A 24,883-nucleotide genomic window follows, 5' to 3' on the forward strand; every position below is an offset into this window, starting at 1 on the left:
AAAAACCAGATGAGATTTTTTCCTTTCATCTTGTCATATGTCCTAAGAGCTTGGCTTTGTGATCAGTAAGAATATTCTCTCTGGGGCGCCTGGGTGGCTCAGTTGGTTAAGCAACTGCCTTCGGCTCAGGTCATGATCCTGGAGTCCCGGGATCGAGTCCCGCATCGGGCTCCCTGCTCAGCAGGGAGTCTGCTTCTCCCTCTGACCCTCCTCCCTCTCATGTGCTCTCATTCTCTCTCTCTCAAATAAATTAAAAAAAAAAAAAAAAAGAATATTCTCTCTGGTCTTCACCTTCTGGACGGTACACTTACTGATGTGCAACTTGATGGCCAAATAGACTGGGGTTCCAAGACCTGCAGTTACAAGCAGCCCGCTTCGTCTGGGCATGCCAGTTCTCAAGGGAGTTTGTCATAAAAGGTCCTAGCCCATAAGGGGCCTTCGTCATCTATCCTTCATTGCTTGTTAGTGTTGGAAAGTCCCAGTCTAGTAGTGTCTGGCAGCTGTCAGAGATTAGTGGGTCTACTTACTTTTGTAGGAGACTGACAACACCGTTTTCGCTACATCATCCTTACGGCCTATGCAACAAAGTCCTTTGCTTGCTTAGACAGTCTTTGGAGAGAAACTTTTGTATAATAGCAGCTACGCTATCTTCCCTCTCTAGGGACACCTCTTGCGTCTTGGATTATGCCATCAAAGGGCTTACTGGTTTGAGTTGCTACTGGAATTAATAAGATCCTACTTGTCAGTAGCTGGAAGAGAGGTCCTTTAAATTGGCTGTATTTGCAAGGAAACATTTATGGAGAGCTCTCAATTGTCTGATTAGTATAATCACTAAACTTAGGGATGCCCCGAATGAGATGAAAGAAAAAAAAAAATTAGACCTAAGACATTAATGTCCACATCTAACATAAATTCCTTCTTAAAATCCAGCCCCATCTGCCTATTTTAACTTTCCCTGGAAGATTTACAGAGAACACTCTGGTCTAGTCTCTCAGTTCAAAGTAGACAGGTTACTCAGGCTAGTCATGTACATTCTGAAAGCCAGAAAGTACATGTAGCAGAAGCACCAGGGACAGGCAGTAGGGCCTGCTTTGCTGTAATCAGGCCCTTTCAGCTTCAGGAATTTGTGGGCAGTACCTTCGTAGATGTGTCCTAGACCCCGCCACTGCAAAACCCATGTCTCCTGAACAGCAGCAGATCTTGTGAATTGAAAAGCCTTTTTTCCTCCACTTTCAGAAGATCCCACCAAATTCAGAGAAGAATTAGCTTAATGGCTATTCCCAGGCCCACTCACAGAGACCTTGATTGGCTGCTAAGGTGAGTTCCTCCACCCATGATGATACTGTGGTTATTTGGCCAGACAGGCCCTTGGAGAAACCCTCCCTTCACAGAGTGAAAACAAGACCAAAATGTCTCCTAGCCCTCCTACAAATGAACCGGGGAAGGCCAATATTCAGGCACTAACGGAAGCCAAGGTTAAATTCTGTACTCAGAAAAGACGACTTTTGTTAAAATGCTTGATACAGATTTTATAAAGGCATAAATCTTTTGATTCCTTTTTTAGTTGAAAATCTCCCTGATATAAAAAAAAAATAAAAGTTTTTGGGGCGCCTGGGTGGCTCAGTTGGTTAAGCGACTGCCTTCGGCTCAGGTCATGATCCTGGAGTCCAGGGATCGAGTCCCGCATCGGGCTCTCTGCTCGGCAGGGAGTCTGCTTCTCCCTCTGACCCTCCTCCCTCTCATGCTCTCTGTCTCTCATTCTTTCTCTCTCAAATAAATAAATAAAATCTTTAAAAAATAAATAAATAAAAATTTTTGGAGTGCCTGGGTAGCTCAGTCAGTTGAGTGTCCAACTCTTGGTTTCAGCTCAGGTCACGATCTCAGCTTGGTGGGATCGAGCCCTGTGTTGAGCCCTGCATCACAAGGCTCCACCCTCAGCGTGGAGTCTGCTTCTCTCTCTCTCTCTCTCTCCCCCTCTCCCCCCTCCCTCTGCACCTCCTCTTCTTACGCTCTCTCTAAAATAAATAAATCTAAAAAAATAAGTTTAATTAAAAAGGCAGAGCAATCCATAAATATTCAGTCTATAATCCATTTATTTGGGGAAATTGGAAACAACCGTCTTTGTCTTACAAAGCGTTACAAAACCAGAAATGCAACTCTAGAAGTCTTTCAAGCCCACCTTTTTTTTTTTAATTTTTTAAATTTTGATTCCAGTATAGTTAACATACAGGGTTATATTAGTTTCAGGTATACAATATAGTGATTCAACAATTCCATACAATACTCAGTGCTCATTATGATAAGTGGGCTTTTTTTTTTTTAAAGATTATTTGAGAGAGCATGAGTGGGGGGAGGGGCAGAGAGAGAGAGAAAAGCAGACTCCCCACTGAGCATGGAGCCTGACAAGGGGCTGGATCTCACAACCCTGAGGTCATGACCTGAGCTGAAATCAAGAGTCGGTCCTTTAATAGACTGAGACACCCAGGTGCCCCATAAGTGTACTCTTAATTCCCTTCACATATTTCACCCATCTTCCCACCCACCTGCCCTCTGGTAACCACCTGTTTTTTGACTATAGTCTCTTTTTTGGTTTGTCTATTTTTTCCTTTGTTTTGTTTCCACATGAGTGAAATCATACCGTATTTGTCTTTCTCTGACTGATTTCATGTAGCATAATACACTCTAGCTCCATCCATGTTGTTGCAAATGGCAGATTTCGTTCTTTTTTGTGGCTAAATAATATTCTATTGTGTATATATACATCTTCTTTATCCATTTATCTATGGATGGACACTTGGGCTGCTTCCATAATTTGGCTATTGTAAATATGCTGCAATAAACATAGGGGTACATGTATCCTTTTGAATTAGTGTTTTTATATTTTTGGGGGGTAAATACCCAGTAGTGCAATTGCTGGGTCAAAGGGTAGCTCTACTTTTTAACTTTCTGAGGAACCTCCATACTGTTTTCCATAGTGGCTGCACCAGTTTGCATTCCCACCAACAGTGCACAACCTCTTTTTGCCACAACCTTTTTTGCTACAACCTCTCCAACACATGTTGTTTCTTGTGTTAATTGATTTTAGCCATTCTGACTGGTGTGAGGTGATATCATTGCAGTTTTGAATTGCATTTTCCTGATGATGAATGATGTTGAGCATCTTTTCATGTGTCAGCCATCTGGATGTCTTTTTTTTTTTTTAAAGATTTTATTTATTTATTCGACAGAGACACACACAAAAAGAAAGGGAACACAAGCAGGGGGAGTGGGGAGAGGGAGAAGCAGGCTTCCTGGTGAGCAAGGAGCCCGATGCGGAGCTTGATCCCAGGACCCTGGGATTATGACCTGAGCTGAAGGCAGATGCTTAACCGACTGAGCCACCCAAACGCCCCTGGATGTCTTTTTTGGAGGAATGTCTGTGCATGTCTTCTGCCCATTTTTAATTGGATTATTTGGCTTTTGGGTGTTGAGTTGTAGCAGTTCTTTATATATTTTGGATACTAACCATTTACCAGATATGTCATTTGCAAATATCTTCTTCCATTCAGTAGGTTGTCTTTTATGTTTTGTTGATTGTTTACTTTGCTCTGCAGAAGCTTTTTATTTTGATATAGTCCCAATACTTTATTTTTGGTTTTATTTCACCTGAGATGGTATTTTAAAAAGAGAAAAGAGGCTTTTTTGAAATACAGACTGCTAAAAGTGCTGTTATGCCCAGACTTGCAGCTCTGATAAGAAGCCAGTATGTCCCGGGGCACCTGGGTGGCTCAGATGGTTAAGCGTCTGCCTTTGGCTCAGGTCATGGTCCCGGGGTCCTGGGATCGAGCCCCACATCGGGTTCCCTGCTTGGCGGGAAGCCTGCTTCTCCCTCTCCCACTCCCCCTGCTTGTGTTCCCTCTCTCGCTGTGTCTCTCTCTGTCAAATAAGTAAATAAAATCTTTAAAAAAAAAAAAAAAAAAAGAAGCCAGTATGTCCCAAAAAGTTCACCTTGAAGAAAACTTGGATTCTTCCTGTCTTTGTGATGTAAATTTTCTACCCCCATCTTCTCTGGGACCTAAAAGCCATTCTTTGAAATACAAGTTTAAAGAAGTTTCTCATCAGAAAAACAAAAAAAAAAAGAGAGGTTGGAAATCAGGCCTATAATGTCCTCACCACAAATATTAGTAAAAACAAAAGCTGTAAGGTTTTTATTTGTATCTGTATGTCTGTCTATCTAGCCAAAATTAGTTTGTAAAAGAGCTCTATTTAGTTGGTTTGAAGGCAAGCCCTCGTAAGCATTGGGCATTCTAAAACTCTTAGAAACTAACCCAGATGTTTTTCAAGTTCAGAAACACATGATCTGAAAAAGTATTCTGTATTGAAGCTAATTTAAGGTTGCTGGTTTAAAATAGACGTGTTTTTAACGTTACCAGCATTAAAATTAAAACTTTTATTCTGCGTGGGTTTACTTAGAGTCAAATAAGCTGATGTTATCTGTTACAAAATGTTTAAAAAAATAATCATCATAGCTTGGGAGGATGACTGACTTTGCTATCTCTTGAAGTTTTTATGGGTGACTTAAGCATACTTGTTAAGAACAAGTAAATTGAATAGATGTAAATAAGAAAAAAGTTTTTAGGTCAACTTTTTAAACAGTGTCCCCCAGATCTTTTTGGTAACCCTGAAACTTTGAAGTTTTGTTAAGTTTAAGTGATGAATTATGTTGAATTCATTGAATATCTAGGTCATTTCCAAATTAAACAAAATAAGAAACATTAATTGCTAAGCATAAGTTTATCTACTTTTGGCTTCCTTATTACAGAGAAACTAAAAATCAATTTGGGTCTGTTAGTAAACATGTTTTGTGCTTTATTAAAAGATTACACTATGAAGAAACTCATGTTTCTGGAAATTATAAAATGCATTCATAAATTTGCCAGTGTAAAAATTACTGGTGTAACAGTAATTCACAATTGCTTACTAGTTTTCCCTAGAGATTAAATTTTCTAAGGGTGAGGAATTCTAATATGTGGTATTAAATGTACTAGAAGTAAGAGAAACAACTCTGTATTCAAGGAAAAAGTAAGATGTTTTTGGTAAGAAAAAGTATGAGATATAAAAAATACATTTTTGTTGAGAGAAAAGAAAACAATTTTGTCCTAAAGTGAGGCTAATTATTTGAAGATGGAAAACTTCGGACAAAATCTGAATGTAAAAAAAGTTGTAGAAGGTTCATAGCAAAGGAGCCTTTGGAAAGGAATTTTATTCGTGGTCATTACTGGCTAAGATTAAATTTATTTAAGAATGAGTTTTATCAAAAGTACACTAGTACAAAATTAGAATTTGTTTTTTTTTCTTTTTTTCTGTTAAAAGGAAAACATTTTCTTAGGTTATTGATTTGCTTTTTATAAGAGTTTGTAAACAGTTTTCCTTTACCTTTCATGTAATCTGCCTAGAAACACAAAGATGCTATGTTTTGTCTCTGTTGGGTCTTTATCTAAAAAACCTGAGCCTTCTTGCTCACAACTATATAACCTTCTGTACTTGCTTTTGAAATCTTTTATCACTTTGGTTGAATAGATAAGTATTGTTTCAGAATGATCTGTGAGCCCATTTAATCAAATGTTCAAACCTTTTGATATTTTTTGAGAAACCTGCCAAATTCAAAGTCTAAAATGAAATCTTTTAACCACACTCTGGAATATTCCAGAGGGCCAATGGAACATTTCAAAAGATTTGTTCTCCTTATACAAAGGGAGGTATATTACACTAATTAGGCTTGTTATGTTCAATTACATGGGAAGCATTGGCAATAAGTGATACTAAACACTCTTAAATTATATTTCTATAGTTAGGTTATTAAAATAAGTGTTTAGGGCGCCTGGGTGGCTCAGTTGGTTAAGCGACTGCCTTCGGCTCAGATCATGATCCTGGAGTCCTGGGATCGAGTCCCACATCGGGCTCCCGGCTCAGCGGGGAGCCTGCTTCTCCCTCTGACCCTATCCCCTCTCATGCTGTTTCTCGCTCTCTGTCAAATAAATAAACAAAATCTTAAAAAAAAAAAATTGTTTAGAAAATTGTATGAAATCTGATATGTCCTAGTATGTTATCTCAATGTTTTATGTGTCACAGAAACAACCAAATTTACTTGTCCACTGCATTATAATTCATTCTAATCAGCTATATCACTGTGGCCATTTTTAAGTCTTTAATCATTTACAGACACATATACTTTTACTCAGATGCTTTCACAAAAGCTTCCCTGCAGATGTGTTTCATCTTCAGTGAGACTCGTGGAAGGAACTCTGAGTACAGGTTTCTTTTGATGACCTTGATTATAAAACTGAACGGGGTAAGAATTTCTGAAACTGTGGAAAAACTAGATTCAAGCAGAACAAGAATTAGTAACATGGGACTGAATGAACTGAAGAGGATGATTATAATTTCTGTGACATTTCTGTTGTAACCATTAATGATTTTTTTTAATATTTTGGGGTTTTTTTCAGATTTAAGGGAAAGTTTTTCTCTTATGCTATGACTTACAGCAATTTGATAAATATTTCAATTTGTTCAAAGGTATATTTTACCTTTTTCTCCCTACCTGATCTTTCCAGAATTCCTAAACTTTGAGTATTCTTATATTTTCATAACAATTTTTTATTTGCATAAGTTAAATAAAAATTTGTTTTCCTTGTAACAGGACACAATTGGAAACACTGGTTATATTACCACGGTTTTCACCGGAATATTGTATTTGAGGTAGACATGAATAGACTCAGACATGGCCATACAACTTTAAGGTTGACTTTATGGAAAGTCTTGCTTACAGGGATCCAAGCAGCCTTACTAGGTGAGTAAGCATGGTCACTACATTGTGGGTACAAGAACTTCAGGATATTCTGGGGACCTCAAGAAGAGAGGAATTAACCCCAACTATAGGTATTATAGGCAAAGTCTCATGGCAAGTATTTGGCTTGGCTTCTGAACTTCAGAGGCTATTAAAAATTCAGTCAGAAGATTCCTTACAAAAAGTTCAAGCAAAGCAGATTTAAAAGAGCCTTTAGGATCAATCACTATTCTTGCTGTACTTATATAAAATAATCAGGCCAAGTTTATTATTTATTTTGCAAACAAATTAGCCTTAATCTGGCTATCTTTGGTAAAAATAAGGGTGATTATACAGAGAAAAATTTTGTTTCACTAACCCACCTTTGTGGATATTAGATTCTAACACAGTTCATTATAAACTGGGCTAGATCCTGATTTTAGTTTCCTCCAATGCCTGGCTACAACTCTCCAAATGAATGTCTTTGATTTCTTTGCCATTCTTTTGACTTGCAATCATTTGAGAACTAAAACTGGCCTTTTTCCTAAAGCCCTGCAAACTGAATATGAACAACTTGGTGTAAAATTCAGAGAAATCACCACAACAGCTCAATCTTCATGCCTGTTGTTCTATGGGCCACTCAAAACGATCACCAGAAATACCCAAACTACAAAGAAAATCTGTCAGATCGCCATCACCACCCCTAAAAGCACCTATCTGAAGATGCTCTAACCCTGCATCTAGAAGTCCTCTCGACTAGCTACCCTCAGTACTCAGAAACTGGTTTATAAATTTGATCCAGTCCTTAACCATTGTTTTTTTTATTTCCATAGAAATGCCTCTTATCTGATTATTTGAACCACAGGCTTAACTTTGAGAAGACACCTACATTACTATGTCCTGAAATGAGTTTAACTGAATTGACCTATTGTCAGAACTAAGAGATTCAACAAGAAGGAACAATCTACAGCTCAATTTGTAATATGTGAAACTTCCAGGAAAGCTTCCGTGGTAGGGACTGTAGAGGCCAAGGGCAGGCCACCCCAAAATGTCCCCTTTGGCATATTGATTATTTTAAATAAAAGTTACTTAAGAGACAGACTATACAAGAGGGACACTCAGATCCTCTTCTGTCTTCCTGAAAGCTGGAAATAAATCTCCCATGTGAAAAGGTACTCTTTCTATACCACGAGGTAAAGAGACATCGTAACCAGAGATAGGAAATTTAAGAGCTAAGATGGTTACATAGACAACCCTGGTTACTTGTTATTAATTTACTACCTCAGTCCAGATTCTGTTTAGAATTCCTTACTAATTGAGGCTCCCAAAGTTAAGTTTTCTTTGTCCTGCCAATTCCTTATAGATTTATACTCTGTTTGTTTGTTTAAAAAGTATAAAAACTGCCTGCCTTGGTCATTTCTTTGGGTCTCAACTGCATTATTAGGCCTCTCTGGTTTTTTTTCTCCTGTTAATCTGTCTCATATCAATTAAAGTCTTAGACCAGATGGAAGAACCTTGATGGGTAGAAGAAAATTTGAATTCCTCCCCTACAAATGATATGAATTTTGAAAGGCAAATGATGGCCACATTTCCTGGATCACTTCTTCTTGCCTTGGGGAGGTACTCTACTGAATTTGATTATGGTACATACTGTGTTTACTTTTATAAATTAATTTAGGGCAATACTGGGTGCAAACTGTTAGAATTTCAGTTACATCACTATTCCATTTGCAGACACTTGGCTTTATCCATGAAGCACTATATTTTTATCTATAAAATTCGAATTAAGCAATATTAAGTTAATTTTATTCAGTTTAGCACAAATTTTGCCAATGTATACAAATCTCTACAAACACAGTGAACACATTTTATATAGAAATGTAAACATTTATTTAAAAGTAGATATCAAAAAAGAATACTTGCTTGGAATGATAAGAAATAGTAAAGTTCCTCTAAACTGATAACATTTTCCCTACAATTTGCTTTCATTGCGATATATTATCTTTTTTACATCCTAGGTAGAAGGAATTTAGCAATAGAAAATGGTTGGTTGCACTACATTCACAGTAATGAGAAATACAGAGGTGAGACCATCAATTTTTGTTTTGTTTTGCTAAACACTTATTGGTCCAATTACAGCATACACTAACTTTTTTAGATTTTAGGGCTGAAACCCTGAGAAACCCGTGGAGGAAACTGTTTAGCACTGAGCAGAGTTCAGTGTATGCCTATGTTCCCAGAATTAAAGCATCTTTTAATTTTTGAGTATTGTAATTGCAGGCTTTCTCAAATATTAGACTACCTTATACCTTACCTATTTTATCAGAGTAATTATTTAGGCTATTTAGTATAGTCATTTTGTTTAGAATTTGGTATAAGCAGATCCTTTTTTCTTTTCAGAAATTATTAAGCTCTGTTGGTGCCACAGCTGAACCTTCCTCAGTTCCAGAGGCTTCTTCTGGCGTCTGTAGCTCTTGACAGTGGTACTTCACTTTAAGTGGTTTACCAGGGTACCAGACCAAGTGAATACGACAGGGAATGATTTCCTAGAAAATAAGAGTTCTAAAATATTATGATCTGCAGAAATTTCTGGTGAACACAGTTCTGTACTGTAGGAGTGCTGGCCATACTGACTCAGCCTCTGGCCCTCTGTCTTGTTCATGTCCGGGCGGGGACCTCCCTCAGGAACACGTTCCAGGCCCCTCGGAGGTAATGTGTGCCCTGTCCTGAATGCAGGGAGGCTTGTTTTGATCACTAGTAGAGATCCCCCCAACCCCGCACAGATGGTGCCATGAGGTCTGTTAAAATATCAGACCTCTGACCTCACCACAATGGCTGCTGCACATTCCCTTGTTCTATCAGATCTGTGAATGAACAGTCTGGACTTTGCAGAGAAGAGCTGTGCAGTGCCTCGATCCCTGCCTGCCGACCCCCCTTGGCAACAAGTTACCCTGAATCAAACTCTATGTAAATGTGGAGCTGCCTGCTTTGCTTTTTGGTCTCAAGGGGCCTTCTCAGTTTGGACCATACTTTACTGCCCCCCCCCCCCCACCGTGTAACATACATTCCATTTTGTTTTACCTGTGTCGAGAATTCATGGAGTAGAACGGTATAATCAAAATCAACTGCATCATCATTTGTTTTCTAGAGAAAGAAAAAAAGAGTGGGTGTAATAAATAGCGTAGATTTATATTAGTTCAGAGTTTGGAAGGCTTATATCTTAAATTCCTATTTGGATGAGTGCCTTGAATCTCCTGCTGCCTCTTCAATTTGAGCCTCAGTTCCTCTGGTAGAAGCCTGCATTGAGATATGAAAGTCATGGATTCTGTTTTGTCACCAAGTTAGATGAAAATCTAGTTGAATATCTTTCCATCACTTTTGCTCTCTAATAAGTATGGTTTTGGTAGAGGCTAAGTTCTATGGGAATAGGGAGAATCTTTTGACAACCTATGGAATCTAGATACTGTCTATGCACCTCCATTTGATATGTTAGCCCTGACATATATATATGTTTAAAAATTGGTTTTACTTATAAACTTGAAGTGTTTTTTTCAGGAGAGTGCCTTCTTATTCTGTTTTTGAAAATAGCATTTCTGGCGGAAATCATAGCAGTCCCTAGATTTTAGGCAAAAAAGAGGAAATCCTGAAACAAATGATGGGTTTCCAACTCCATTTGATAAACTACTTTGCTAAATACACTGAGTGTTACATATTTTTTAATACAAAAACTTGGGTTATTATAATGTTTGTAAACCCTGTGCCATTTAATTAAGACCTTCCTCAATAACATTATTAAACCTTTCCATTTTTGTTTTTATAGATCCTTCCTCCTCTAGGAGGAAGCGCCCTTACACCAACCCAAAAAGCAGGGTTTATTACAAAACTGCAGCAGGGGACACTGCACACTCCAGCCTGGCAAAGTAGCCCAGGCTTGGGCTGCCCTCACCAACGCAAGCTCTGCCAAGTAGTAATTATTTTTAATTTTAGTCAGAAATAATCTCCTTGGCTTCTGTTCAAATTATCACAAATGCCAAATCCTTATAATCCAAATTGATGATTTACTGTTACATCTTCCAGTAACTCAGCACTTTAATCTTCCTAGAGACAGACTAGAAGTGTTTTGTTTGTGCCCTTTTATGACTCATGATCCCCACCAGAACCCGTGTGGTTTTAGTAGGGAGTAAGCAGGCTTAAATTATTAATATATACCATCCAAAGTAGACTTCCTAGTCGAATAAATAATAAGGTTGGTAAGAAGCCTTCTATAATGCACCCTTGGCGGCAGGGGGGGCCCTCCAGGCAGGGTAAGGCCTCAGGCTGATTGCTACAGGATAATTTGGGGTGCTGACAGTGTCTGGTATTGATTCTTAAGAGTTGAAACAATGCTCACTTTTACTTTTCTCAATTCATATTAAAGGCTAAGGGTGTGAGGAAAGTCCTCATCTGTTTTTGTTTTTGTTTTTTTTTCTGTCGCCAGCAAATATCTCCCTTGCCCTTGGTACAGTCCTCATGGCATTAGGAATGGCATCTATCTTCAGTTCTAAAGTGATAATTGTGCCGGTCAGTATTTTAGTCTTGTTTCTCCCAGGCCTTGTTCATTTGGAGCTATGAGTTTGTAACCCCGCCCTTCCTTACATTATTGCATTAAAAGGGGACTTTAACCCTGAGTGTAAAGAAAGTAATTCCCACTGAAAAAGCTTTTGGAAAAACTAATCTTTATACTTTCCTGAGCCACCTTGAGCCACAGAGCACCTCCCGTCACTTCCTGCTTCTGTACTGTCTTAGCTTTATCAGCCCTACTATCCTGTATCTAGTCTTGTAGAACAGTATATAGATCTGATCTTAGTGACTTTTTAAACATAGTTTCTTGTTTTGCTTGTTGCTGGTTGCTTCTTTTGCTGAAAGATCATGCAAATCCTTAGTGGCTACACAGTAGCAGAATCCAGAAATCTATGTGGATATGTGCATAATTTTCTTTAAGGAAACTCTAAATTGTATCAACTTTGAGACCAAATTTACCAATTGCTTCAGTGATTTAGATTTATGTTAATTTCAAGGACTTCATTAAGTTGCTTAATCCTCATTTAATAGGCCTTAAGAGATGAAGTGATTTGCCTTCGGTGGCCCAGCAAGCCAGTTGTATATTCAATTTTTATTTATCTAAACCCCAAATTTCACAGGGTAAAAAAAAGCTAAAGCTTCTACTTAAGTGACCATACTCCCTCTGCATTTTTGTTTTCTTAACTCTACAATTACTTTTACACCAATTTTCCCACTTGTAGGTTGGGTGAGTGATATTGATGGACAGATGAGAGGCATCAAAGACTGGCTAGAACAAGACAGAAATGGAGCTGCTGTATTTGGACCATACTATGTCCTGGTAGTTGTTGGTTTGGTAATGTGTCATGTACAATTGCAAATAAAAAGAAAGCACTGACGTTAAGAGCTCCTAAGGAGTAGGAAGAAGGAACAATAGGAAGATCCCAAGCTCATCTCATTCCGTGGACACAATGAAGCAACAACTGCATGGATTGCAACTAACTCTGAAAACAACCTGAAGACTGGCAGAGATCATTGACAGCTGGTTGTAGAGAGAAAGTCACATCAGAAAGAGGTGGAGACATGGTGGAGAACCAGACCCCTGACAATGCCTAATCACAAATGGGAATGATATCACAAGCACAGAAGAGTGAGAGGATCTAGACCTCACACCAGACCCCCTGGCCCTGGGGATCCACCCTGGAAAGAAGAGTCCCCATAATATTTAGCTATGAAATCAGTGGGGCTTAGCTCTGGGAGAGATGGAAGGCTACAGGAAATGAAGCCCTTCAAGAGCCAGGACACTAAATAATAAGGTCCAAGACAGCGCAGAAGGAGCACTTTGCAAAACACCTGGGGTATACTTGAAGGGGATTTAGTGACTAATTTTAGGACATGTGCCAAAGGGACAGGGATCTACAGGAGATTTCTCCAGGAACAAAAGTGGTGGATGCCATTTTCTTGCCCTCCCCAGCCTAGGTAGCCAGATGCTTATGGGAGCCAGTTCTAATACTTTCCATCTACCTTGCTAGGACCCTGTGCCCACCCTGGAGTTCCCCTGCAGACCCACCACACCCAGCAGGCAACACTGGTAAGAACTGGTGCCCCTCCTAAGCGACCCCTGCCCTGGGGACAGGAGGCAGAGATAACCCTACAAATCAGCATGCCCACAGTTCTTGGAGCTGGGCCTCTTTGCTGACTGTGCAGGGAGAAGGCCCTGTACTTTGGGGTGCCCACAGCTTTTGCAATGGCTAACTGCATCCAGCCATGCTGAGGACAGGCCCTGCCCACCAGTGATCCCACAGCTGCTGTAGACAGGACCCTCAACAGCATGGAGAGCAAATCCTGCCCTGAATGCCTGCAACAGATGCGCTGAGGGCCATCTGAGGGCCAACCAGTGGCATGCCCACAGCAATCACACCTTATCAAAAACAGGAGAGTACATGCAGCCCACACAGGGGACATCCCTGGAGCACCCAGCTCTGAAGACTCGGGTGGGGGGATTGTGTACAGGACACCACAGGACTGCTTCTACACAAGGCCACTAATTTCAAGACCAGAAGACTTAGACAAAATGAGGAGACAGAGGAATATATCCCAAATGTAAGAATAAGACAGAATCACAGAAAAAGAGATCAAAGTAATGGCCATAAAGAAACTCACTGTACTTGAAAAAAGTGGATGAACTCAGTGAGAACTTCAACAAAAATGATAGAAAATATAAAAAAGAACCAGTCAGAGATGAAGAATTCAATACCTGAAATGAAAAATACCCTAAAGGGAAACAGCAGTCTAGAGGAGGCAGAAGAACGGATCAGTGACCTGGAAGACCAGGTAATGGGAAGCACCCAAGCTGAACAGCAAAAAGAAAAAAAGACTAAAAAATAAGAGTAGGTTAAGGGACCTCTGTGACCTCATCAGGCATAATTACATTGGCATCACAGGGATCCGAAGGAGAAGAGAGGGAAAAGGGGGTAGAAAACTTATGAAAATAGCTGAAAACCTCCCTAATCTGAGGAAACAGACATCCAAATCCAGAAATCACAGAGAGCCCTAAATAAGATGAACAAAGAATGTCCACACCAAGACTCATAATAATTACAATGACAAAAAGTAATGATTAAGAGAATTTTTAAGGCAGCAAGAGAAAACAAATAGTTACACACAAGGAAAACCCCATTAGGCTGTCAGCTAATATTTCAGCAGGAACTTCACAGACCAGAAGATGGTATGATGCACCGAACAGCTGAAAGGAAAAAAAAAAAAAACAAACCTATAACTAAGAATACCTGACAAGGTCATCATTCAGAATTGAAGGAAAGATAAAGAGTTTCCCGGACAAACAAAAATCAAAGGATTTCATTACCACTAGCCAGCCTTACAAAAAATGTTAAAGGGAATTCTTTAAAAAGAAAAGGCCATAACTAGGAGAAAATGATGAAAATTTCACTGGTAAAAACAAATAGTAAAGGTAATAGATTAGTCACTAATAAAACCAGTATGGAAGTTAAAATGCAGAAGTAGTAAATTCAATTTATCTACAAAAGTTAGTCAAGAGATACTAAAAAATATGCAAAATAAGAGTAAAAATTTAGTGCTTTTAGAATGTGTTCAAACTTAAGTGACCATCAACTTAATATAGATTGCTATACACGAATACCATGGTAACCACATATCAAAAACCTGTAATAGATACACAAAATGTAGAGAGAAAGCAATTCAAGAATAACACTAAGGAAAGCCATTAAGCCACAGGGGAAGAGAGCAAGAAAAGGAAGGAACCCAGAGAACTGCAAAAATAACCAGAAAAAAAATTAACAAAATAGCAATAAGTATATGCCTATCAATAATTACTTTAAATTTAAATGCTCTAAAGGCTCCAGTCAAAAGGCAGAGGGTTACTGAATGGATAAAAAAAACAAGACCCATCTATATGCTGCCTACAAGAGACTTGCTTCACACCTAAAGACACACGCAGACTGAAACTGAAGGAATGGAAAAAGACATTGCATGCAAATGGAAGTAACAAAAAAGCCAGGGTAGCAAGACAAGATAGACTTTAAAACAAAGACTGTAGCAAGAGACAAAGAAGGGCATTACATAATGATAAATCAATTCCACAAGAGCACAGAACATTGTAAACATCTATGCAACTAATATAGGAGCACATAAATACATGAAGCAAATATTAGCAGACATAAAGGGAGAAACACAATAATAGTAGGGAACTTTAACACCCCACTTACATCAATGAATGTATCATTCAGACAGAAAATCAATTAAGGAAACAAGGTTTTGATCAACATATTAGACCAGATGGGACTTAAATTTGTTGAAACCTGTTTTGTGGCCTAAAACGTGGTCTATCCTGGAGAATATTTCATGTACGCCTTGAAAAATGTGTATTCTGCTGTTTTTGGATGGAATATACTGTGTATACAGAACAAAGCTCAAAGTCGTTAGAAGGAAATAAAGATTGGACAGAATTAAGACCAAAAACAAAATAAAAAAAAACACCAAAACATAGAAAAGATCAATGAAGCCAAGACCTGGTTCTTTGAAAAGATAAAATTCATTAACCTTTAGCCAGACTCATTAACAAGGAGAGAAGACGCAAATAAAATTAGAAATGAAAGAGGAGAAATAACAACTGACACCACAGAAATACAAAGGTTTATAAGAGATAAGAAAAATTAAATGCCAACAAATTGGACAACCTAAATGTGTAAATTCCTAGAAAAATACAATCTCGCAAAACTGAATCAAAGAAAGAGAAATCAGAAGAGACTGATTACAAGTAACAAAATTGAATCAGTTAAAAAAAAAATCTCCCCACAAGCAAAAGTCCAGGACCAGAAGGCTTCACAGATGAATTCTACCAAACATTTAAAGAAGAATTAATATGAATTCTTTTCAAACTATTAAAAAAATAGAAGGGGAAGGAAAATTAGCAAGTTCACCTGAGTCCAGAATTACCCTGATGCCAAAACCAAAGACACTACAAGAAAACTATATGCCAATATGCCTAATAAATATAGATGTGAAAATATTCAACAAAATATTAGCAAACTAAATTCAGCAATACATTAAAAGGATCATTCATCACAATCAAGTGGGATTTATTCCAGGGATGCAAAGGTGATTCAATATTTGCAAATCAATGTGATACCTCACATTAACAAGAGGAAGGATAAAAACCATATGATCAGTTTAATAGATGTGGAGAAGATACTTAGCAAATTCAACATCTGGTCATGATAAAAAACTCTCAACAAAGTAGGCTTAAAGGGAATATATCTCAACATAATAAAGGCCACATATGAAAAACCCACAGCAAACATCAAACTGAATATTGAAAAACTGAAAAGTTTTTCTTTAAGATCAGGAACAAGACAAGGATATGCAGTCTCACCACTTTTATTCAACATAAAGTCATATGAAGTCCTAGCTGCAGCAGTCAGAAAAGAAAAAAGAATAAAAAGAAGGCATCCAACTTAGTAAGGAGGAAGCAAAACTTTATATATTTTCAGGTGACATGATACTCTATATAATAAACCCTAAAGACGCCACCAAAAAACTATTGAACTTATAAATGACTTCAGTAAATTTGCAGGATACAAAAGTAATATACAGAAATATGTTGCATTTCTATACACTAATAATGAATTAGCAGAAAGCAAAATTAAAACATTCCATCCAGTAAAAGAATAAAGTACCTAGGAATTGATTTAAACAAGGAAGTTAAAGATGTATACTCTGAAATCTACAAGATATTGATGAAAGAAGTTGAAGATGACACAAATGGAAAGGTATACCATCCTCATGAATATGGGAAGAATGAGTATCATTAAAATGTCCCTACTACCCAAAGCAATCTACAAAATCAGTGCAATCCCTATCAAAATGCCAACAGTATTTTTCATAGTAGTAGACCAAATAATCTTAAATTTTGTTTGGAACCACAGAGGACTCCAAATAGCCAAAGCAGTCTTGAGAAAGAACAAAGCTGGAAGTATTCCAATTCCAGATTTCATGATATACTACAAAGCCATAGTATTCAAAACAGTATGATACTAGCACAAATATAGACAAATACATTGGTGGAATAGGATAAAGAGCCCAGAAATAAACCCACACTTATATGGTCAATCTACAACAAAGAAAGCAAGAATATACAATGGGGAAAGAGAGTCTTTTCAAGAAGTGATGCTGGGAAAACTGAATAGCTACATGCAAAAGAATGAAACCTGGATTTTTTTACACCATAAACAAATAAACTCAAAATGGATTAAAGAGCCAAAAATGTGAGATGTGAAATCATAAAACTACTAAAAGAAAACATAACCATCAACAAAATGAAAAGGCAACTTACTGAATGGGAGAAGATATTTCTAAATGATTTATCCAATAAGGGGTTAGTATCTAAAATATATAAAGGACTCATTCAACACCAAAACAACAACAAAACAAAGATACCTCCAACAACCCAGTTAAAAAATTGGGCAGAGGGCGCCTGGGTGGCTCAGTTGGTTAAGCGACTGCCTTCGGCTCAGGTCATGATCCTGGAGTCCCGGGATCGAGTCCCACGTCGGGCTCCCTGCTCAGCAGGGAGTCTGCCTCTCTCTCTGACCCTCCCCCCTCTCATGCTCTCTGTCTCATTCTCTCTCTCAAATGGATAAATAAAATCTTTAAAAAAAAAATAAAAATGGGCAGAGGACGTAAATAAACATTTTGCAAATAAGACCTATAGATGGCCAATGGACACATAAAAAGATGGTCAACATCACTAATCATCAGGGAAATGCAAGTCAAAAGCACAATGAGACATCACCTCACACCTGTCAGAATGGCTAGTATCAAAATGACAAGTGTTGGCTAATATGTAAAGAAAAGGGAACCCTTGCACACTGTTGATGGGAATGTAAATTGGTGCAACCACTGTGGGAAACAGTATGGAAGTTCCTCAAAAAATTAAAAACAGAAATACCATAAGATCCAATAATTGCACTACCAGGTATTTACTTGAAGAATATGAAAACATTAATTTTACCCCTATATTCATTACAGCATTATTTACAATAGCAAAGATATGGATTCAACCTAAACATCAATTTATAGATGAGTGGGTAATAAAGACGTGGTGTATATATACCAGGAAGTTTTAGTCAGCCATAAAAAAGAATGCAATTGCCATTTGTAACAACATGGATGAGTCTAGAAGAGTACTATTTAAATAAGTCAGGCAGAGAAGGACACATACCATATGATTTCACTTATATATGGAATATAAAAAACAACAAAACAGACTCATAAAAACAGAACACACTGCTCATTGCTAGAGGGGAGGGAGGTGGGAAGGATGGGGATATAAGTGAAGAGGATTAAGTGGTACAAACTTCCAATTTTAAAATAAATAAGTCACAGAAATGGAAAATAGAGCATAAGCAATATAGTCAATAATATTAAATAATGTATTGTGAAGTGGTGACTATACTGTGATGAGCACTAATGTACAGTCTTGTTGAATCACTATATTGTTTACCTGAAACCAATGTAACATATTATGTCAACTATACTTGAATAATAAGATAAATCAATAAAATAATTAAAACAAGTGTTTGAAAAAAATCCATTTTTTTCCTCTGTTGTGTCTGTATTGCTGTATTCTTGCTGTGTTTTTCTCTCACATTCATTACAATTAGTTCTAAATTATCTTGACATCATTTTCTACACTGTAAACCAAGTTTCCCCTAAACTTTCAGTTAAGGTAGAAGTCTCTTGTGGATGTAATCATCTTGGTGGATAAAAGAGAGAGCCAGAAAGAGGTAGAGAAAGTTTTATGTGACATCCTGACTTGAACAATCTATTGTTCAACTAGTAACAATCAATTAAATGGTAGTTTCCAGGGGCTCCTGGGTGGCTCAGTCGTTAAGTGTCTGCCTTCGGCTCAGGTCATGATCCCAGCGTCCTGGGATCAAGCCCCGCATCAGGCTCCCTGCTCCGCGGGAAGCCTGCTTCTCCCTCTCCCACTCCCCCTGCTTGTGTTCCCTCTCTCACTGTGTCTCTCTGTCAAATAAATAAATAAAATCTTCAAAAAAAAATTAAAAAAAATAAAATAAATGGTAGTTTCCATTAAAAGCATTCTATAAAGGGAAAGTAATGTGTTCATTTTGATAATTAATAAAAACATATTTCTCAGGGCGCCTAGGTGGCTCAGTCGTTAAGCATCTGCCTTCGGCTCAGGTCATGATCCCAGCGTACTGGGATCGAGCCCCACATTGGGCTTCCTGCTCCACGGGGAAGCCTGCTTCACCCTCTCTTACTCCCCCTGCTTGTGTTCCCTCTCTCGCTGTGTCTCTCTCTGTAAAAAACCTGTATTTCTCATCTATTTTACAAGTGGCTTTTGAACAACACACCAAACTTACTGGCATTAATAATGCTTACTTGACATGGTGTGAGGGTCAGAGACCCTGAACTCACCTCCTCCGTGGATACACTGAGTCAACACCTCCATATAGAACAGTTCCTCTTAAAGAACTTTGAGAGCTGACTGAAAAGCTTTGGAATAACAAAGGATAAAGGGGTCAAAGAGAGAATAGCAGGAAAGATGGAGACACTGTAACCGTGGGAACCCCAGCCTCAAGGCTGCAAAGTGCAGTGAGGCGGATGATACTGAAGGACTGGGAACAAATTCAGGTGCCCTAGGTCACAGAAAAACCACGGTTTAAAAGGGCAACTAGAATTTAAAGAAACTAGCCCTTGAGTGTCTTCCAAACATCAGGGAACCCCTGGAACATTCTCTGGGGTTGGAGAGGTTGGTGAGAGTCATTTATGCCCCTCCCCAACCTTGATAGTGCAGATGGGAGTACTGTCCAGCACCCTAGTTGGCTGCACCATTGCAATCCCTCTGCCCGGTTGACAGAAAAAAAAGCCATGGATTAAAAAAACAAGAGTATAAAGGAAACCGCCCTAGAGGAGCTGCAGGAATGCTCTCCAGGGTCAGAGGGACTGGCACACACTAAAGTTTATATCTGCCCCCCCCCCGCCTTCCACCTTGATCATGGAAGGATGGGAGCAGGGTACAGTAACCCTGGCCAGCTGACTGCCTTTACTGAGCCCAGGGCTCCTAGCCACACCAGCCCCAGCTGTCCCCCCAAACAGGCTCCCCCCAACAGGCTGAGCTCCAGCCATCCCACCATGATGGCCCCAGTATAGCACATACCAGACACCTCAGGACAGCACCCACTACAGCTCCAGCCATATCACCAAGGTGACAAGGTGCAAAACACCTTGAAACATGCCAGGCCTGCACCTGCTTTGGCTCCAGATGACTTACTAGGGCACCCCTTGTGTAGAGCACCCACAGAACACACTGGCATGTGCCCCATCTTGGCTCTAGCCACCCAGCCAGAGCACTCCCTGCATGTAGCACCCTGGGACACCCTGGCCCACACCTACCTCAATTTTAGCTGCCCTGCCCGGGTGCCCTATGCTGAGCACCCTGGGACCACCCCCTGGCTTGTACCCACTTCAGCTACAGCTGTCCTGCCAGGATGCCTTCTGTGCAGAAAGCCACTCCTCCCCACTCCAGCTTGTCCCCAATTCAGCTGTAGGTGACGTGCCAGGGCACCCTCTCTGCAAAGAGCCCTGGGACCTCTCCAGCCCATGCCCACTTCAGCTCCAGCCATCCCACCAGGACAGCCTCAGCACAAAGGGCCTCATACCACAGTTCTAGCTGGCCAGCCAAAGTCACCAGGTACACAGTCTACACAGGGGAAGACCATATACAAGACTATTCCTTAAAGTTTAGAAGTAGCTGTTCTGACTAATTCACAGAAGCAAACACAGGAAGTCAAGCAAAATGGGAAGACAAAGGAATATACTCCAAATGAAAGAATAAGATAAAACCTCAGAAAAAGGACCAAATAAAATGGAGATAAGCATTCTATCTGATAAAGAGTTCAAAGTAATGATCATAAAGATGCTCGCCAGACTGAAGAGTGGATGAACTTAGTGAGATCTTCAACAAATAGAAAATATAAAAATAGAACAAATCATAGTTGAAGAATACAATAACTGAAATGAAAAATACACTAAAGAGAATCAACATTAGATTAGCAGATGCAGAAAAATGGATTGGTGATCTGGAAGACACAGAAATGGAAAGCATCTAAGCGAAACAGCAAAAAGAAAAAAGAAAGAATGAAAATAAAATCAGGATAGGTTAAGGGATTTCTGGGACAACATCAAGTATATTAACATTAGCATTATAGGGATTCCAGAAAAAGAAGACAGAGAATGGGGCAGAAAACTTATTTGAAGAAATAACAGGTGAAAACTTTGGTAATTTGGGGAAGGAAATGGATACCTAGTTCCAGGAAGCACAGAAAGACCAAAACAGGACGAAGCCAAGGAGGTACACCAAAACAAATAATTACAATATCAAAGATTAAAGATAGAGAATCTTAAAAGCAGCAGGAGAAAAGGAACTAGTTATGTCCAAAGGAAATCCCATAAGGCTTCAGCAGAAAATTTGCAGGCCAGAAGGGAATGGGATGATATATTCAAAGTCCTGGAAAAAATACCTACAACCAAGAATACTCTATCTGGCAAGGGCACCAATCAGAATTAAAGGAGAAATAAACAGTTTTCCAAACAAAAATTAAAAGAGCTAAACCACTAAACTGGCCTTACAGGAAATGCTAAAGGGACTTCCTTAAGTGGAAAAGAAAAGGTCATAAGAAAAAAAGAAAAGAAAAAAAAAAAGAAAATGTCATAAGTAGAAGAAAAAAATGAAAGGAAATATTTCATGATCAAAAGCAAACTTACAATATAGTAGACCAATCACATGTAACACTAGTATGAATGTTAAAAGAACAGTAGTAAAATTACATCAAAAAAATTAGTTAAAGGGCGCCTGGGTGGCTCAGTTGGTTGGGCGGCTGCTTTCGGCTCAGGTCATGATCCTGGAGTCCCGGGATCGAGTCCTGCATCGGGCTCCCTGCTCAGCGGGGAGTCTGCTTCTCCCTCTGACCCTCCTCCCTCTCATGCTCTCTGTATCTCATTCTCTCTGTCTCAAATAAATAAATAAAATCTTTAAAAAAAAAAATTAGTTAAGGGACTCATAAAATAAAAACGTAAATTATGGCAACATATACATAAAATGTGGGGGGAGTAAAAATATAGTACTTTTAGAATGTGTAAGAAATAAACTGACCATCAACTAAATACAGACTGCTATATATTCAGAATATTATATACGAACTACATGGTAACCATACATGAAAAACCTATACTAGATAACAAAAAAAATAAAGAAAAAGGAATCCAAGCATAACAGTAAAGAAAGTTATCACAAAGGGAAAGAAAAAGACGAAGGAATAGAGAAGAAATATAAAACAACCAGTAAACAATTAACAAAATTGCAGTAAGTACATACCAATCAATAATAGCTTTAAATGTAAATGGTCTAATTGCTCCAAACAAAAGACACAGGATGAATAAATGGATAAAAAAAAAAAAAAGACCCATCTATATGTTGCCTATAAGAGACTCAATTCAGACCTAAAGACACATATAAACTGAAAGTGAAGGGATCAAAAAAAGATACTCCATGCAAATGGAAGGAACAAAAAAGCTAGGGTTGCAATACTTTTATCAGACAAAATAGACTTTAAAACAAAGACTGTATAGCAAGAGACAAAGAAGGGCACAACATAATGATAAAGCGATCAATTCTACAAGAGGAGATAATAATTATAAACACCTATGCAACACAGGACCATTTAAATACATTAAATATTAACAGACATAGAGGGAGAAACTGACAAATATTTAGATATAAGGTTAGAAATGCAATAACAGTTGGCCTGAGACACAACACAGAATCCGCAGTTTGAAAAGTCCCTGGGGCATATGTGAAAAACATTTATTTACTAAGCCAAGAAAATGTCCTGGAGGAATAGGGATCTTCAAGAGATTTCTCCAGAAACAAAAGTGCTGGTGGGTGCCATTTCTCTTGCCCTCCCCCAGCCTAGACGGTTGGACACGTGGAAACCAGTGTTAGCACTCTCCATCTATCTTGCTAGCACGACAGGCCCTGCTCCATCCAAACACCTGCATCAGCAGGTGTCCCTCCAAAGCAGGTCTTGTCCTAACACACTCTGCAAGCAACTCTGAGCAGGGACTGGTATCACTCCAAAGTGACTCCTGCATTGGAGAGGTGGGAGATAACCCCACATACCTGCAAGCCAGGTTATAGGAAAAGAACTATATCTAGATAGCAGGAAGAACACTTAATAAGATGAATCTAAGGAGGTCCCCAAGACACATAACTACAATGCCAAAAAGTAATGATAAAGAGAGAATTTTAAAAACAGCAAGAGAAAAGAGTTATACAAGGGAAACCCCATAAGGCGCTCTGCTGATTTTTCAGCACAAACTTTGTGGGCCAGAAGGTGGTGGCATGATATATTCAAAGGGCTGAAAGGAAAAAATCTGCTACCAAGAATACTCTACTCAGCAATGTTATTGTTCAGAATAGGAGAGAGAGAATTTCCCAAACAAAAGTCAAAAGAGTTCATGACCACTAAACTAGCCTTACAAAAAAAAAAAGTTAAAGAGGAAGAAAAGGCCATAACTAGAGTTAAGAAAATTATGAAAGGAAAAAAAAAATTACAGGTAAAAATACAAAGAGTAAAGGTAGTAGATTAATTACTTAAAAAGCCACTATGGAGGTTAAAACATAAACATAGTAAAATCCATTATATCTGCAAAAATTAGTTGAGGAATACACAAGAATATGTAAAATATGACCTTAAGTACATAGAATGTGGAGAGGGGAGAAAAAAGTAGTGCTTTTAGGATGTGTTTGAACTTAAGTGACCATCAATTTAATATAGACTGAGAAACACAGAGGATTTTATATATGAACCAAACACTAACCACACATCAAAACCTATCATGGATACACAAAAAATAAACAGAAAGGAATCCAAGCAAACACTAAAGAAAGCCATCAAACCAGAAAGTAAGGGAACAAGCACAGAATAAAGGAACAGAGAGGAACTACAAAAACAACCAGACAACAGTTAACAAATGGCAATAAGTACATACTTCTTAATAATTACCTTAAATGTAAATGGACTAAATGTTCCACTCAAAAGACACTGGTTGAGTGGGTTTAAAAAAAAAAAAAGAAAAGAAAAGACCCATCTATATCCTAAAAAAGACTCACTTTAGACCTAAAGACACATAGAGACCTAATGTGAAGGGATGGAAAAACATTTCCAATTCAAATGGAAGCAAAAAAAATGAAATAAAATAACAACAGCAATACTTAGACAAAAAAGACGTTAAAACAAAGACTTTAGTAAGAGACAAAGAGCACTACAAAATGATAAAGAGATTGATCCCATAAGAGTAGATAAAAATTGTAAACATCTATGCACCCAACACAGGAGCACCTAAATACAAAAAGCAAATATTAACAGACATAAAGGGAGAAATGGATAACAATAAAATAATAGTAGAGGACTTTTAACAGCTCACCTACATCCAAGAATAGTTCATAAAGACAGAAAATCAAGAAGGAAACAGTGGCTTCGAACAACACATTAGACTAGATGGATCTAACAGGTAAGTACAGAACATTCCATCCAAAAAGAGCAGAAAACACATTCTTTTCAAAGTGAACATGGAACATTCTCCAGGTCAGAACACATGTTAGGCCACAAAACAAGTGTCAATAAATTTAAGAAGACTGAAATCATATTAATTATCTTTTCTAACCACAATGGTATGAAATTAGAAATCACTTATAAGAAAAAAAAAACTGGAAAAAACCCACAAACATAGGGAGGCGAAACAACATGCTATTAAAAAACCAGTCAGTAAAGAAATCAAAACAAACCAACAACAACAAAAAAAACATGGAGACAAATGAAAGTGAAAACACAATAGCCCAAATCTTTGGGACCCAGCAATAACAGTTCAAAGAGAGAAGTTTATAGTGATACAGGCAGGCCTACCTCAAGAAAT

At 38.3% G+C, this 24,883-nt stretch overlaps 1 protein-coding gene and 1 long non-coding RNA gene across 2 annotated transcripts in view; one reads left to right on the forward strand and one right to left on the reverse strand.

Annotated features, from left to right (window-relative positions):
- The first annotated feature begins 231 nt into the window (after positions 1-231).
- On the forward strand, positions 232-17,511 carry LOC145723069 (uncharacterized). The gene is made up of 2 exons (XR_014147871.1): positions 232-1,317; positions 6,680-17,511. It is a non-coding gene; the product is annotated as an uncharacterized LOC145723069 (long non-coding RNA).
- Positions 8,672-24,883, reverse strand: part of RARRES1 (retinoic acid receptor responder 1) — a 50,251-nt gene continuing 34,039 nt past the window's right edge. The window contains exons 5-6 of the mRNA XM_031025813.2: positions 9,887-9,949; positions 8,672-9,351 (exon numbers count right to left, since the gene is read on the reverse strand). Coding sequence (XP_030881673.2) covers positions 9,202-9,351; positions 9,887-9,949 — 213 coding nt within the window. The 3' untranslated portion in view covers positions 8,672-9,201. The remainder of the gene's footprint in view (positions 9,352-9,886; positions 9,950-24,883) is intronic.

The sequence above is a fragment of the Leptonychotes weddellii genome, chromosome 1 (genome assembly GCF_054177405.1).
Source record: "Leptonychotes weddellii isolate Sample4059 chromosome 1, ASM5417740v2, whole genome shotgun sequence".
NCBI classification, from domain to species: domain Eukaryota; kingdom Metazoa; phylum Chordata; class Mammalia; order Carnivora; family Phocidae; genus Leptonychotes; species Leptonychotes weddellii.